Source organism: Hippoglossus stenolepis, chromosome 20 (genome assembly GCF_022539355.2).
Source record: "Hippoglossus stenolepis isolate QCI-W04-F060 chromosome 20, HSTE1.2, whole genome shotgun sequence".
Classification (NCBI taxonomy): domain Eukaryota; kingdom Metazoa; phylum Chordata; class Actinopteri; order Pleuronectiformes; family Pleuronectidae; genus Hippoglossus; species Hippoglossus stenolepis.
The window spans coordinates 12,654,625-12,668,753 of NC_061502.1; the positions used below are offsets into that span (position 1 = coordinate 12,654,625).

General features: G+C 42.3%; 2 protein-coding genes across 4 annotated transcripts in view; both read left to right on the forward strand.

The window, feature by feature from the left end:
* fig4a (FIG4 phosphoinositide 5-phosphatase a) overlaps positions 1-5,464 on the forward strand; it is a 36,175-nt gene extending 30,711 nt beyond the window's left edge. For 2 of the 3 annotated variants that reach the window (XM_035143630.2, XM_035143629.2), the window contains exons 23-24: positions 346-420; positions 4,501-5,464. In XM_035143630.2, coding sequence (XP_034999521.1) covers positions 346-420; positions 4,501-4,678 — 253 coding nt within the window. In that variant the 3' untranslated portion in view covers positions 4,679-5,464. Of the gene's footprint in view, positions 1-345; positions 421-4,500 lie in introns of those variants that run through there. The other variant, XR_004694254.2, reaches the window with a different exon arrangement.
* Positions 5,465-8,815: 3,351 nt separating this feature from the next.
* Positions 8,816-10,744, forward strand: LOC118099561 (G-protein coupled receptor 6). Its single transcript, XM_035144227.2, has 2 exons — positions 8,816-9,076; positions 9,662-10,744. Exon 2 carries the CDS (start codon positions 9,687-9,689, stop codon positions 10,692-10,694), a length of 1,008 nt encoding a protein of 335 aa, XP_035000118.1. The 5' UTR covers positions 8,816-9,076; positions 9,662-9,686; the 3' UTR covers positions 10,695-10,744.
* Positions 10,745-14,129: the final 3,385 nt, after the last annotated feature.

Genomic DNA, 14,129 nt, shown 5'->3' on the forward strand with positions numbered 1-14,129 from the left:
GGCCGGACTCTGGAGCGGCTCCAGAGATGCTGGCTGCAGCCATAGCTCCTCTAATCAATGCATTAATATTAAAAATCATAAGCAAGAGCCAGAGGGGAACTCTTAACTCTCGCATGTTATTGTTTCATTGCAGAAGAAAAAAAACGACAGACGGGGAAGTTTGAGATTTGAAATGATGTGTTTTGGGTTCTCAGCGGACACGTGAAGCTCATCTCCGAGTGTTAGAATCAAAGATGATGATCATATATAAATGGTGCCTCCGAGAGAAGTGACACTGTTAATCCACCATTTACCTTTTGTTAATTTCTCGCAGTAATGTTTTCTTCTTTTTTTTTTTTTTTGCAGTTTTGCACGTCTGGGCGAGAGCCAGCACAAAGTGGAGAGAACTGAACAAATAAACCTGGCGAACATCGTCTGCTTGTGAGTAAAACACGTTCACCCAAACACACACTCAGAAGATAAAAAAAAAACGAAAACATATGCATCCAAACCCTTGGTTGCGCTAATAATCCGACCCTTTTTAAATACCACTCAATGTTTCCAGCAGCCTTGGGACAAGTGAGCACAGTTGCTGGGACTAAGTGGTCTCCAGGGAGGCTTCTCGCTGTGCACAATTTAATCTTCATGCCTCACAAACAGCCACTCTTGTTATCCGTATTTCCTCGTCAGTCCACTCATCGCCCTGCTGCTCGCTGCAGCCGTGACCCAGCGATCACAGACTTTCTCCTCGGCCAAATCAAAAATCCAGCCACACGTTGGAAGGCAATGTGCAGCCATAACGACGCCCGAGCAGTTTCCCCTCCTTCTCTCCAGCTCCAACTTGCACTCGAGCAGAACATTTCAGTGACGAGATGCCTCACCGGGATTTCTATTAATGTGCGTTGTTTTGAATTCTTTATTTCTCCTCTGTGCACGTCCACAGCTCCGCGGGGACTCAAATTAATATCACATCAAACATATCAAAGAGAATAGATGATGGGTAATAAACGGCAATAAGACACTGACTAATATGGCTGATTTACACACGCCAGAGCAGAGTCCTGCACGGATCCATTTTTGCAAACTTGCACCTGCTGCAAACCTTCGTACCTGTGAATAAACACATCTGCTACATACTCAGTCACTCACATCAAATGGGTTTTGGTTGTTGAGTTGTGTTCTCTGCAAAGTATCTGTCAAATTGTTACACAACTTTTTCTGCGGATCCCCGACGTGGTGCAGGACTCAAGGCCAAAGTGCAAACAAACGAAAGAAGTAAAATCAGTCTGAATTACTTGTGGTACACCTTGTGGTGTTTCCCTCTTTGTGGATCCTTCAACAAGGACATTCTGTTCCACAGTAGAGTACCAGTCACTCCGCACTTGCTCCTCCATAAAAATATAACCATCCCATTAAAGGAAATTTGCCAACTGAACATCACTCTGAACAGATGAAAGATTCTTCAGAGATGGCTTTTGATGCAGAAAGAGTCGAGAGGCTGCAGCAACACAACGGGAAACAAAAAGTGGTTGTTTCATTGTTTTTCCCTCAAAATGGATCCAGGTCACTTGTCAGTGTTTTCAGTTCATCTGTGGTCAACAGAACTGGACGGTGATGGATTGTTAGTGGACCGGGATCAAATTTTTTAGAAAGGTGCCAAAACTAAGCGTTCAGAGGACGAAGGTTTGAATGTTGAAATGAGTTGGTAAAAAGGTAGGAGAAGGTTCAAATCAATGAAAACATGATTGCAGTCAGGTAGAGTAAGAGTGGGGGGTGGGGGGGGGGGGCAGTTAAATAAGAACAGCTGAGATTAAGAACTTGGATGTAAAAGGCGGAAGAAAAATTATCGATTAGAAACACTTAAGAAACTGAGTGTACGAATATATAAGGAAAATATATATTTCTCTTTTTAATCAAGAAATATGTTCAGGCCTTTAGTCTTTTATTGACAGGACAGTGCAAGTGTGAAATTGGGAGAGAGACTAGGAGACATGCTGCAGAGGGGCCGGCTCGGAATCAAACCTGTGACCCCTGCAGGAGAACTCAAGCCTCTGTATGCGACATATAAAAATTGCACGAAAAAAGCACTTCTGATTCAAGATGGCTTTTCAAATGTCACAGAAAAGGTGACGGACAAATTGATATTGGCTTTTGTGTGTGAGTGAGCCCTCAGCCAGCCGGGAATCACAACATCCTTTTCATCCCTGCTCAGTTTGCATCTCCCCTCGTCCGCCTGTGTCTTCACCTCACATCACTCTGCGCTGGATGAATGGACTAATGAATGGCCAATCAGGGTGCAGGAGGGGCGACTGGTGTTGCGCAACAGTGCCATTTTGTGTGTGTGTGTGTGTGTGTGGGGGGGTTACAGAACCTCAAACACGTTTTCCCTATCAGGAGCTTCTTGGGTTCTCACCTCCCTCTGCCGTGTGGCAGTAATTCTCTTTGAATTATCATTAGCTTTAAAGTAGCAGATCCACATTTATGGTTTTAATTAGTTTTAAGTATTTCCCCTACTTTTTTTTAAATTGTGCATCAAATTATGAGCCATTTTATACATTCTAACCTCGTAATACCTTCAGAATAAATATAAGAGTTTTAAGTTATTGCATTTTAAAAAATGTCATTAGAATGTCTTAAAACAACAAGACCACTATTTTTTGGATAAACATTATCCAAAATGTTTCCAACCATGTTAAAACCCAGAGGAATCCATCATTTTATTCAAGGTAACAGGACGTTTTATTTTGGTCGTCTTTTAGTAACGTCATATCAGCTTTACTCGTAGCTTTGTCCATCGGTTACTCATAATGGATCACGATTATGTTTTTTGCTCGTAACATGAATACAACTTTAATACATCGCGTCAGGTAGATTTTCATCAGCAATATTAGTGAAGAACCAACACTGCTTCACGACGTCTTCTAACTCGCTCTTTTATTATTGTCTTGACTTTGAGACCCCTTTCGGCCAAAGTCACACATTGTAAATTTCACGTTTTAACAAAATATTCTCCCTGGTACCCAGCTAATATGCACATGACGCCATTTTCTCCAAATCTGAAAAGCTTCACATCATATTTCTGTTATGGTGACGCTGTAGGAAAACGTGTTGGGAGCTGTGGGATCTCCCCGCTCCACTCCAGCACGGCTCACATCACTTGACATGTCGACAGGGTGTAATGATACTCTGTGAGAGCTGCTGAGATCTCAGCTGTGTGTGAAGAGCCACCTCAAGTCAACACACAGACACACACACAGCGAGACTTGTGTGTTTAACAGACATCGTAGCATCACCCACTGAACGTTTGAAACACACGAGATGATTATAAAGAGAGTTAATACTTTCAGTTAATATTCTTTCTTTAGTTTATTTAATTTACTTATTTTTCAAGCATTTGAAACAAAATTTATAATTGAACACATTCTAATTTCTCAACTATCTCTGATATATCTACTTTTCGGGGTTTTGTTGAAACCATTTCATGAAAAAACACCATTTTTAAATTATCATAATGTTTATTTTATATTCTATCATCTGAATGTCATGTTTTGTTTTTTCATTTTCGTTTCCATATAAATGTAATTACATTGAATATTTTGTTGAGCACTTCAATATGACTCAATGAAATAAACAACTATAGTTAAATGATTAACAGCAACCCTGTAGGTTTGAAATGTACTGCAGAGTTAAGTCCAGATTGTAAATCAACATAATTTGTTCCTGGGTGTGAGTGACGGGCAAATTGTGAAATGTTTTGGCACAGAAACGCGATTCCTCTCTACTGCCCTGCTGCTGTAAGACTGGAGCAGAACTTGGAAGCGTCAAAGTTGGCTTCAATCCACTTGATTTTATGCACATTTTAAATTTGTGCTTAAAAAAACCTGAGTGGAAACATGGAAAATTCCCCCAAATCCTCATCCTGCATCATATCTGAAGCTTTATTTGCTGCTGCTCTCGGCCTCTTGGTTGTCACTGCCCCTTGGGTTCACATCCTTTGCTTGGTCCCCAATAAATACCGGCTTTAATACACATTCAACCCTTATTCAAAGACTGCATGAGGACGCTTGCTGAGTTCATAACAATCCTAAAGGCTCCTTGGTCCAGCACAGCCTGCGTTGTGCCGATCGTCAAGGGGGAGCATTTGTAATGCAGCCATGTGTGTGAGCAGCGTCTCACTGGGGCCTCAGCTGCTGTTGAACTGGTGGACTGATGCATTACCAGACAAGATGATGCACCCTGAAGATGATGAGACATTTACAGTGTAGCTCCGGCCAAAATATGAGTAATTCTGCTGTAAAAGCCTCGTCATTGCCGTCCTCGCATTGTTTCCATCACCAGCCCTCTTAGTGACCCGCCCTCTCCCGCTCAGGTTCACAAGATGTTGGTCAGATAAAAGGGTTATGGTGGAGTTTCTATGTGAAAATGAAACATTCTCTACCACCGCCCGAGTTTTCGAAAATGAATTCACCACTTTATCCGCCATTTGAAACGTGCCCGTCTCCCTCTCCCTTTTCTCACCAGAGAGCCGGTGTCCTGCTTCGCGGAGGACAGCATCTACGGCGTTTCCCCCCCGCAGGTCGACCGAGACAGCCGAGATGTGTTCGACAGCCACGTGCTGACGGGTCAGGGTCAGGTGAGGGCGCTGTGCAGGGACGACATGTTGATGTACAGGGAGTACGTCAAGAACAGATACATGTGAGACGTGGATCTCCGTCGCCAACACGTGGTTCTGGGCTGTTGTCCCGCACAACGTTCAGACTTTAAGACGTTTTGGTTTCAAGATTTTTGTTTCAAGGAACAGCAATAGATGTTTTCTTTTTGCTTAATTTGCCCATGTCTTTTTTTTTTTTCTCTCCTGTTGAGAAAGGCTCAAATTCAGCCATGAACAAGCCATAACAAACCGCCTATAAGGTGTTTTTTATTTGTTTATTTGTTCTTGTAAATGCATTTTTAATTCCAAATCTTTTATGAAACTTGATTCAACTATATGTGCCGTATATTTCAAAAATGTTAATTGTTTTGTTTCAGTATTTTTGAATCCTACATAGTTTTCTCTGACTAATAAGATGCTTCTTTAAAATCGACCTTTTTCATTTTGTCACTTGAGCGTTTGAAATGTATTTTTAAAAAGTCCTGACAGGAATGTACCTTTCTTTGTTTAGTTTTGTCAAGTGGTCAGAAACTGTCTTAGAAATCACACATGTACTGTAAATCTACAATCTGCTCATTTTACTTTGTAAGGTCACTCCCGTCTTATTTTGAACGTTTGATTCAACCTGACTTGTTTGTTCATCATCAGACAAAACTCTGCCTTACGTGTATATATATATATATATATATATTCTGGGTTTTATTATAAAATACTCATTCACATACATTCTCGGTTTACAGAACTGCTCACTGATTTTTTTTTTTTGTGTCAATGCATTTCCAAGATGTCAGCCTCTTATTGTGTGTACATCTAAATTAAACATTTATTTATTAACATGGTGTGACGGATTTGAATGCTGTTGCCTCTACAAGGCCATTTGTTCCCTCTTTTCTCTATATCTGAGGACGTGTTGTTCTTTTGCTCTTTTGCACGTGCACACATTGAATATTGTTCCTCTCTCACACATTGAATATTGTTCCTGTCGTGCAGCGTCTGTGATCGTTGCTCGTCGCTCTGCAGTTCCTCTTTATTGCCTCTCTCTGTCACACGTTCTCTTCTCTCTCTCACACTCCTTCAATAAGCAGCTGGATGGAGACAGTCTTTCCTGCACGTTCCCTTTCAGCCGGGCGCTCTCACTGACCCCTGCTCTCCTTCTTTGCCTCGTGAGCCTGTAGGGGGGGGGGTCAGATGAGAGCTGCTTCAGCATGTGATGTTTTGGAGAGTGGCAGAAAGAAAACTACAAATATGTTTCCTTATTTCCTTATGCAGCACTTTCGTTGTACAGTTACAGATGTGAGGATGAGAGAGCGCTGCAGATACAGTGTCCAGTAACGACACGTCACAGATGCTTGTGTGTGTATTGATGCCTGGTCAGGCCACAAGAGAGAAATATGGATCCACGCACGTGCTTTCCCTTATCATTCATCTCCGGATGCTTTCATTGGATTCTGTGGCTCAGGAGGGAGAGAGGGTCGTCCACCACGTAAGCAGAATGTTGGTGGTTTGATCCCTGGCACCTTCAGTCTGCAAGTGTCCTTGGGCAAAATAGCAAGATTAAATGTCTTATGTATGATCCACAGTGATGTGAAGATTCTTCTTTATCCCAAACACGTAGTTTTTTTCAAGCTTGTAAATTAATTCCAGTCATGATTAAGTCCTTTTCTTGGAGTTGGTTTCCTCAGGAGTGAATGATGAATCTCTAATGTATCGGGACCTCAAGGCCCATTAAGGATAAGCAGGTGATTATGATAATGAGTAAAATCAGGATTAAAAAACAATTTTACCAGGCTCATATTTTACGTAACTAAATGTATAGAAGGACGTCAGTTACACAAAGTTTTGGCTTGAAATGTCAGAAATACAAATTCCCCCAGGGCAGCCCCAACCTGCAAACAGTTGTCTCACTACAATATCTTCAAATTTAAAAGAGTTAAACCCACTGTTCTATTCACTCATAGTATCCAATGTAAATTTGATCTAAACACACGGTGACTTCTTGGTAGAGCGTGACCTGCTTTTCTCGGTTGTTTCATCTCCAGATTCCCAGAAACGGCACCAAGGACCTAACCAGTGTTTTCACTAGAGTCTTTTAAATCCAGCTCCAGTGGGACGAGAGAATCCCCTTCAGAAAACAAGTCGCTGGGTTTTCCAAACAGTGAGGGTTATTTTTAAAGAAATGTAGGAATCCATCACCTGTGGTTCATTACTTGACTCACTCGATTCAGGCCTTTTGACACTAGCAGGTTCTTGGCTGTTGTAATTATCATAAAATGGAGGTCATGCTGACAGTGAGGCGGTAGCAGGTACAGTGGGTCAGACACATTAATCAGATTATGTGACCGTTTCTTCTGTGACTCATGCTCAAGGGATCGTATCATTTTGTGTTCCATGAGTGTGTGTAAAGTATCAAAGTGTAGCTGAGTGATTTCAACTACTTCTCTTATAAGCAGTAGGTGAACTTTGTGAGTAAACTGAGGCTGTACATCTTAGATCAGACGTTTCTCTCCTATACCACCAGTTGATTCATCATTTTTTTGTAATTCATCATCTATCATCCCCCATACTAAGGTTGTCTGTGTCTCACCATTTCTTGGTTTAACTATTAGAGATTTTCATGCCTACATATCTTTATACGGGTATTTTCACATCCAGGGGTGAGTCACGCAGCTCGAGTGTTTGTGTACGAGCATTTGTGCACCTTAAAAAAAAAAGAGAGCTGTTTTGAAGGGAAAGCAGGTCTTTTATATAAGGTTATGTTTTTCTCATGTTTTTATGTTCCTGGTGGCAGGTGTCTCATTACACCGAGCCTTCTCCGCACACATGGACACAGATGAATAAATGCATCCAGTCACTGATATATTTTTGGAGGCATGTGTTCTCGTTATAGCCCCCGTATAAAGGAAACCAGTTCTGTGTGGTGCCAGCAGTGCAGCACTTCGGTTCAAATATAATGAGAAGAAGAAAAAAGAAATCCGTGTGTTTAGTTTATTCCATCGTAGAAAATGATGTATTTTTGGTCCTGTGTGTTGTCTCGTATCTGCCCAGGTCTTTGACATCGGCCACTCGGCACTTCATGTGACCACTTAGCTTATGTATGAAGACAATTCTCCGTCCAGCCCCCGGTCTGCTGACAATAGATGTTCAAGCAGCTGTTGCCAGGAAACCAAAACTGGTTACCATATTGCTATTGCTGCTTTGAATCTCCCACTGCATGTCAGCCGCTGTCGCATGACGTTCAAGTGTAACACATGAATACAACAGTTCATCCCAAAGATTGAAAAGACAAAAGGATTTTGTGTTTCTTTTGTTAAACACTGTTGAATAGCTGGAGCTTTTAAATATGTCTCAGTGATTTGTGCTCCAGCTTCATATTCACTGTGTTATTACACGTTAGTTATCACAGCTCAGTGTAAAAGTTTCAATAGACGACTGAAGCACGTTATATTAATTTATGTATCATTTTATCTGCTGTCTTTGATTTCAGATTTTTATTCTATATCATTTACAGTCTCTGATTTTAAATTACGATATATAAGTTTGCTTCTTGTCTTTGATGTTTCTTCGACAGCTGTTCGACACAAGGTGATGGACCCAGGTGGGTTCTCCACCATCCCACCTGTCGGATCAGGGGTTTTTTGCGTGATGCATTTGATTCGTTAGGCAAAAACTTCACTTTGTTTGTTAAAGCCCTTTGTTTTTTTTGTATTACACGTGAAGCCCTGTGTAATACAGTTCTATACAGGCCAATATTCCAAAGTTGGCCACAAAGAGAGACGGGGCTACAACAAAAAAACACAAACTGAAATCTGTAAATAATGATATTAATGATTATGATGATAAAAATATGTAAATAATATATTGTGCCAACATCAACTTGTTCCTGAGCTTGACCACTGACACTGTATTTTATTTCCATTATTTCATAAAATAAATGTATTTACATTGTAATGTTTAATATGATTCTTCCATTGTTTTCAATATTGTATTTGTGCTGCACATGTAAATATGAGGGCAATAAAGCTTACTGAGAGAGAGAGAGAGAGGGTGGGGGGAGGGAGAGAGGGAGGGAGAGAGAGGGAGGGAGGGAGGGAGAGAGACAGAGAGAGAAAGAGAGAGAGATAGAGAGAGAAAGAGAGAGAGACCCCGTGACGTCACTCGGGTTTATAGCTCTCCTCTCGTGTCTTCGCCCGGTTCCCTCTCTTCTCCTTCATCATCCTCCACCTCCTCCTCACATTCACCCTCCTCATCGAGCTGAACACCGGCCAATGCTTCACACCAGCGCTGCCCTGGGTGTCTGTCCCATGCGTGGGGAGCACATGCACAGTGAGGGCTTCACCGCAGAGGAAGAGTGGAACCGTTGCTTCGTCTTTATTTGGTTCTTTCACACTTCGGCCGAGTGGCTCTGATTTCAGCTAAGATCCCAGCTCGCATCGTTTTGTCACGGAGGTAAGTTCATATATATAGAAAAAAATATATATATCTAAACTCAAAAGACACAAGTCTTCTACAGTCTTTTTGTATTCATATTTTATTTAAAAAGATGAATTCCTTCTTTTAACTTCGATTTAATTTCGAGGAATCCAATGCACTGTTGTTTTCCTTAGTTTTGTCGTTTTAAAATTATAAAATTATTTTTACAATATAAAGTTTGTGATTTCAGCACCACGGACAGCTCCTACGCTTTTCTCTGCTGCTAAACTGCTGTGATTACTTTGAACAGGAAGATCCACCCTAAGAATAAAATATATTTTTTTTATAATTCACTATAGAGCAGCAGTAGGAAATACAGATCTGTTTTATGGTGGATTTTCTTTCTAACTTTTGCATGACTTATGCAACAGATATAAAAAAAAAGATCCTGTTTATGCTTTGTTCTCACCTTATAATACAGAAAAGTGTAAATAATTCGCTTTTGATTCACTGGTCGACAATGACAATATATTACCAGCTCCCCCAGTGATGTCATGACTTCTGAGAAGAGACGTTATTATTATTAACAAACCAATCTATTTGTCCCTCTTCTTCCTACAGAACTAAGAGGCAACAGAGTGGAGATATGAACGAGTCGCTGGTGGTGAATGACTCCTCTGCGACTCCAGGGGCCGGGGAATCTCTCTCCTGGATGGAGGCTGACTCTCCAGAGCACAACGGCAGCCTGGAGTTCTCCACCGCCCCTTTTGATTTCCCCATCAACCCATGGGACATCATGCTCTGCTTGTCAGGCACCGTCATCGCCTGCGAGAACGCCATAGTTGTAGCCATCATCTTCTACACGCCGACGTTGAGGACTCCCATGTTTGTTCTGATCGGGAGCCTGGCCACAGCAGACCTCCTGGCTGGCATGGGATTAATCCTGAACTTTGTGTTTCAGTACGTGATCTCCTCTGAGACTATCAGCCTTATCACTGTAGGCTTCCTGGTGGCCTCCTTCACGGCCTCCATCAGCAGCCTATTGGCCATAACAGTGGACCGTTACTTCTCCCTCTACAACGCCCTGACATACTTCTCAGAAAAGACGCTACAGTACGTGCACCTGATGCTGCTGGGGACCTGGGGGGTGTCCCTGTTCCTGGGCCTGCTGCCGGTGCTCGGCTGGAACTGCCTGGATGAGCCGGACTCCTGCAGCATCGTCCGCCCTCTGACCCGGAGCAACCTCACCCTCCTGGCCACTTCCTTTTTCGTAATATTCGTGCTCATGCTCACGCTCTACTTCAAGATCTGCAAGATCGTGTGCCACCACGCCCACCAGATCGCCCTCCAGCAGCACTTTTTCGCCACGTCACATTATGTCGCCACTAAGAAGGGCGTCTCCACTCTGGCTATCATCTTGGGGACTTTTGGCGCCAGCTGGCTTCCCTTCGCCATCTACTGCCTGGTGGGCGAGAAGGAGTATCCCTCAGTGTACACCTACGCTACACTGCTGCCGGCCACCTACAACTCCATGATCAACCCCATCATTTATGCCTACAGAAATGCAGAGATCCAGCGCTCCATCTATATGCTCCTCTGTGGCTGCTTTCAGGCCAAAGGATCCTACCGGTCCAGGTCGCCTAGTGAGGTCTGAGTAGGTGTTAGGGCTCTGTGTGTGTGTGTGTGTGTGTGTGTGTGAGAGAGTGTGTGAGAGAGAGACAGAGAGAGCAAAGACAAACCACCCCTGCTTCAAGTTGACAGTGAATGCTTTACAAACACAAGGGGGGGGGGGGGTGATTCTCAAACGTGGCTCTGTGCATACTGTACTTTGCATCTGCACTTTACTATGTCTCAACACAAGTTAGAGTGAGATTTTTGGGGAAAACGCTGTGAACAAGAAACACCTGTGAAAAAAAAACAAAAACCTGTGAATGTAAATGAGAAAAAGGAATGAGAAATCTTGCACTTTATTCAATGTTTTTTTTTTTGGGAAATGCCAAAGCAGTATTGTATAGCCCATATTGTGTTTCAATGGTTGGACGTGTGAGTATTCTGTGCCATTTTTCTATTTTGTATTGTATTGTATCTGATGTACATTTTCTACAAGAGAAATAAAGAGATGAAAAAACAGCTGTGGCTGAATTGTGTCTTTACTCCAGCACGTTTCTGTGGCGAAGGATCTTTATGTCACACCTGACTTGTTTTTGTTTTACATCCTCTTCATCCTCTCTCTCTCTCTCTCTCTCTCTCTCTCTCTCTCTCTCTCTCTCTCTCTCTCTCCCTCAATACAGACATACGGGTAGCACATGCACAACTGCTAAATTGCACATGTCACAATCCTGGTTGGAGCCAGGTTACTAACTAGCACGAACACAATAACCAACCACAGCACACAGTGGGGGGCTATTGTCCCCCCCTCTCTCTCTCTCTCTCAAGTGTGTTTAGCCTTTGTTTTTAAACCACTTTGCAATTTTACTATCATAGTGCTAGTACATGGTTGCATTGATAAGATACGACGCACTCCACTGTGCGAGTGCAGGAAATGAAAAAGGTCTGTGTGGACCGCTGCCTTATCTCCCCTCATCTCATCAACATCGACGATTATGATTCAGGAGGAGAGCGGCCCACAGGCACGTGTATTCGTTTGTGAGCGAGACGTGCTGAGGTGATAATGAGTCCGCCTGCGCTCCGTCAGCTGGCAGCCACAAACACAGCAGTTTATCCGGCAGGCTGTTTAAACAGGTTCTGGTTGAGGGAGTCAGAGTTCCACACAGGACACAGGGGGCTGATGGGGAAAAAGTGACATAGTTCCATTGCCAGGATGTTACTGCTGCTACACAAGTGACATAAGTCAAGTGACAGAAGCACCACTCCACCTTTAGTGGTAAATACATGTCGTACTTTGTTATCTGCACCAAGGAGGTCATGTTTTCATCTGCTCTTGATTGTTAGTTTGCAGGATTACGCACAAACCACTCAACGAATTGCATGGAGAGGTGGTGCATGTTCCGAAGGAGAATTTTGGTGCAGATCTTTAACTTTACGAGATTTTTCAACCTTTTTTGTGGATTTCTCTATGAATAATAAATGCGTGTGTGCAATTTGCTGCAGATTGAAATGGTGAATTTAACTGTGGTTTCATAAGAGTAATGTTGGGCCTTGGTGGAGATATGTGCTCCACTGAGAGTCATAGTTCAAGAATAATGGCAATAAATGAAAATTGTAACATCTGCACATGTCATGTTGCCTAAAATGTGGCAACATTTGAATGGTAGATGTTCTTTTCTAGTCTTGATGACCACTCAAAGCAGCTTTTATAGTTTTGCCATTCACACACACACACACACACACACTCACAGATCCATATTGTGCTTTTGTGTGCAGCACTTTCTATATATCTCATGGGCTCTGTGTCTTGCCCATGGACACTTCGGCACAGGGAATGGGGAAGAGGGGGATCAAACCGCCAACCTTCTGGTTAGTGTACAGTCCTTTTTGTTTCAGTTTAAGAGTCGTCACAACTTTTAATTTGTTGCGATATGGAAAATACTCGCCACAGTCGTGCATGCAACAGCTTCAACTCCCTCGCAAACTGTTTTGCATCCAGCTTCCACGTAGGTTCCCACACAACACTTTATATTCCCTCTTACTCATAGTACAATTTAAATATGTGTATCAACCAGCTTTCACCTCCTGCATATATTAACTCGGTGATTCCCACTTTGAACATGGCCTGCGACACCCATGCCTCATGAGCACGGTTACGTAATTTCTGAACATTAAATTAAATATAAATGAGTTATTGGATTGAGTGCTCAAGATGAATTGTAGAAAAGTTTGTAAATGGAAAGACTTGATAAGATGAAATAAGATATTCACACGTCTGAAGCGGTAGGAAAAGAATAAGGAGCTATAGAGCTGTTAATAACGGCAGAATAAGATCGTTAAATCAAAAACATTCAAAAGCTTTATTAACAGTTTATGAAACTACTTGGTCATATGCAAAGATACTAGTAGAACTCTGCAGGTCTTGTTAAGGTAGAATTGAACAGACGAGGCTGCTTCGCTTTAGACTCAACATTCAGTTCTAGTCATGGATGAATTTCAGTGCAGATTCAAACCTTTATCTTTACTATAATCAAAGTCCAGATGTTGTGAGTTTGACATTTCTTGATAAAAATCGTATGTTGTTAAACAATCCACCTTCCACATACGGAGAATCAGCTTCTTTGCAATGACAGTTTCGAGCCAAACGGCCATTTTGTCATATTTACTGACAGAAGATGGAGAGTTAGTTTGTCCTGAAATCGTCATCAGCAGGGTTTGGGTTCCCAAAACGTCCCCATAAGCCCCAGCAAATTAATATAAGATACTTTCCCAGTATGTGTATAAATCAACATGTGACAAAAAAACATGTGCTAAGTTACTAATCCCACACAAGAAATAGATTTGTTCATGATAGGTACCTGAATATAGATCATGTTTTATTAATAAGAAACTGTTTCTTTTGGAGTCAAATTAAATTGCTTGAATAAAAATGTCTTTATTTCACCATGAACCTTTAGATTTGAGTCCATGAGACGCCGATGCTGTAGCCACCCTGTCATTTTCAGCCGGTGTGTTTCAACCTGGGCTCTTTTCACAACACACATTACCAAACAGGACTGCATCTCTTTTCCTGTTTGTTCCTTTGACCCTGTTATAAAGCTCAGCCCCACTCAACGTGTCCACCACAGCTCTCACACAACAACATTTCCTCTTCACGTGGCCTATCAGCCGTAATGATGTCCAGTTGGAGATCGGCGAAGCCTTCAGTCATTTTAAGGCCGACCACAAACTGGGGGAAAGGTGAAGGATGGCGAGGACCACTAATGGACCCGATCACCGTGAGAGCAGAACATGTTTGTTCACTCAGGGTTTGTTTTCTCCAGCTTAACAGATGTTGCTCTCGGCCGCTCTCTGTGGCAGCCAGCCACCTGTTTGTACACATGGCACAGGACGCCATATATAGTGCTTAACGATTCATTCTATTAGATGTCACGTAACTCATTCGTAGATATAAAAGTGACAATTAATTCAATACAACAAT

Excerpts from the sequence above, each read along its gene's own strand:
- LOC118099561 (XM_035144227.2), top strand. The coding sequence starts at position 9,687 with ATGAACGAGTCGCTGGTGGTGAATGACTCCTCTGCGACTCCAGGGGCC.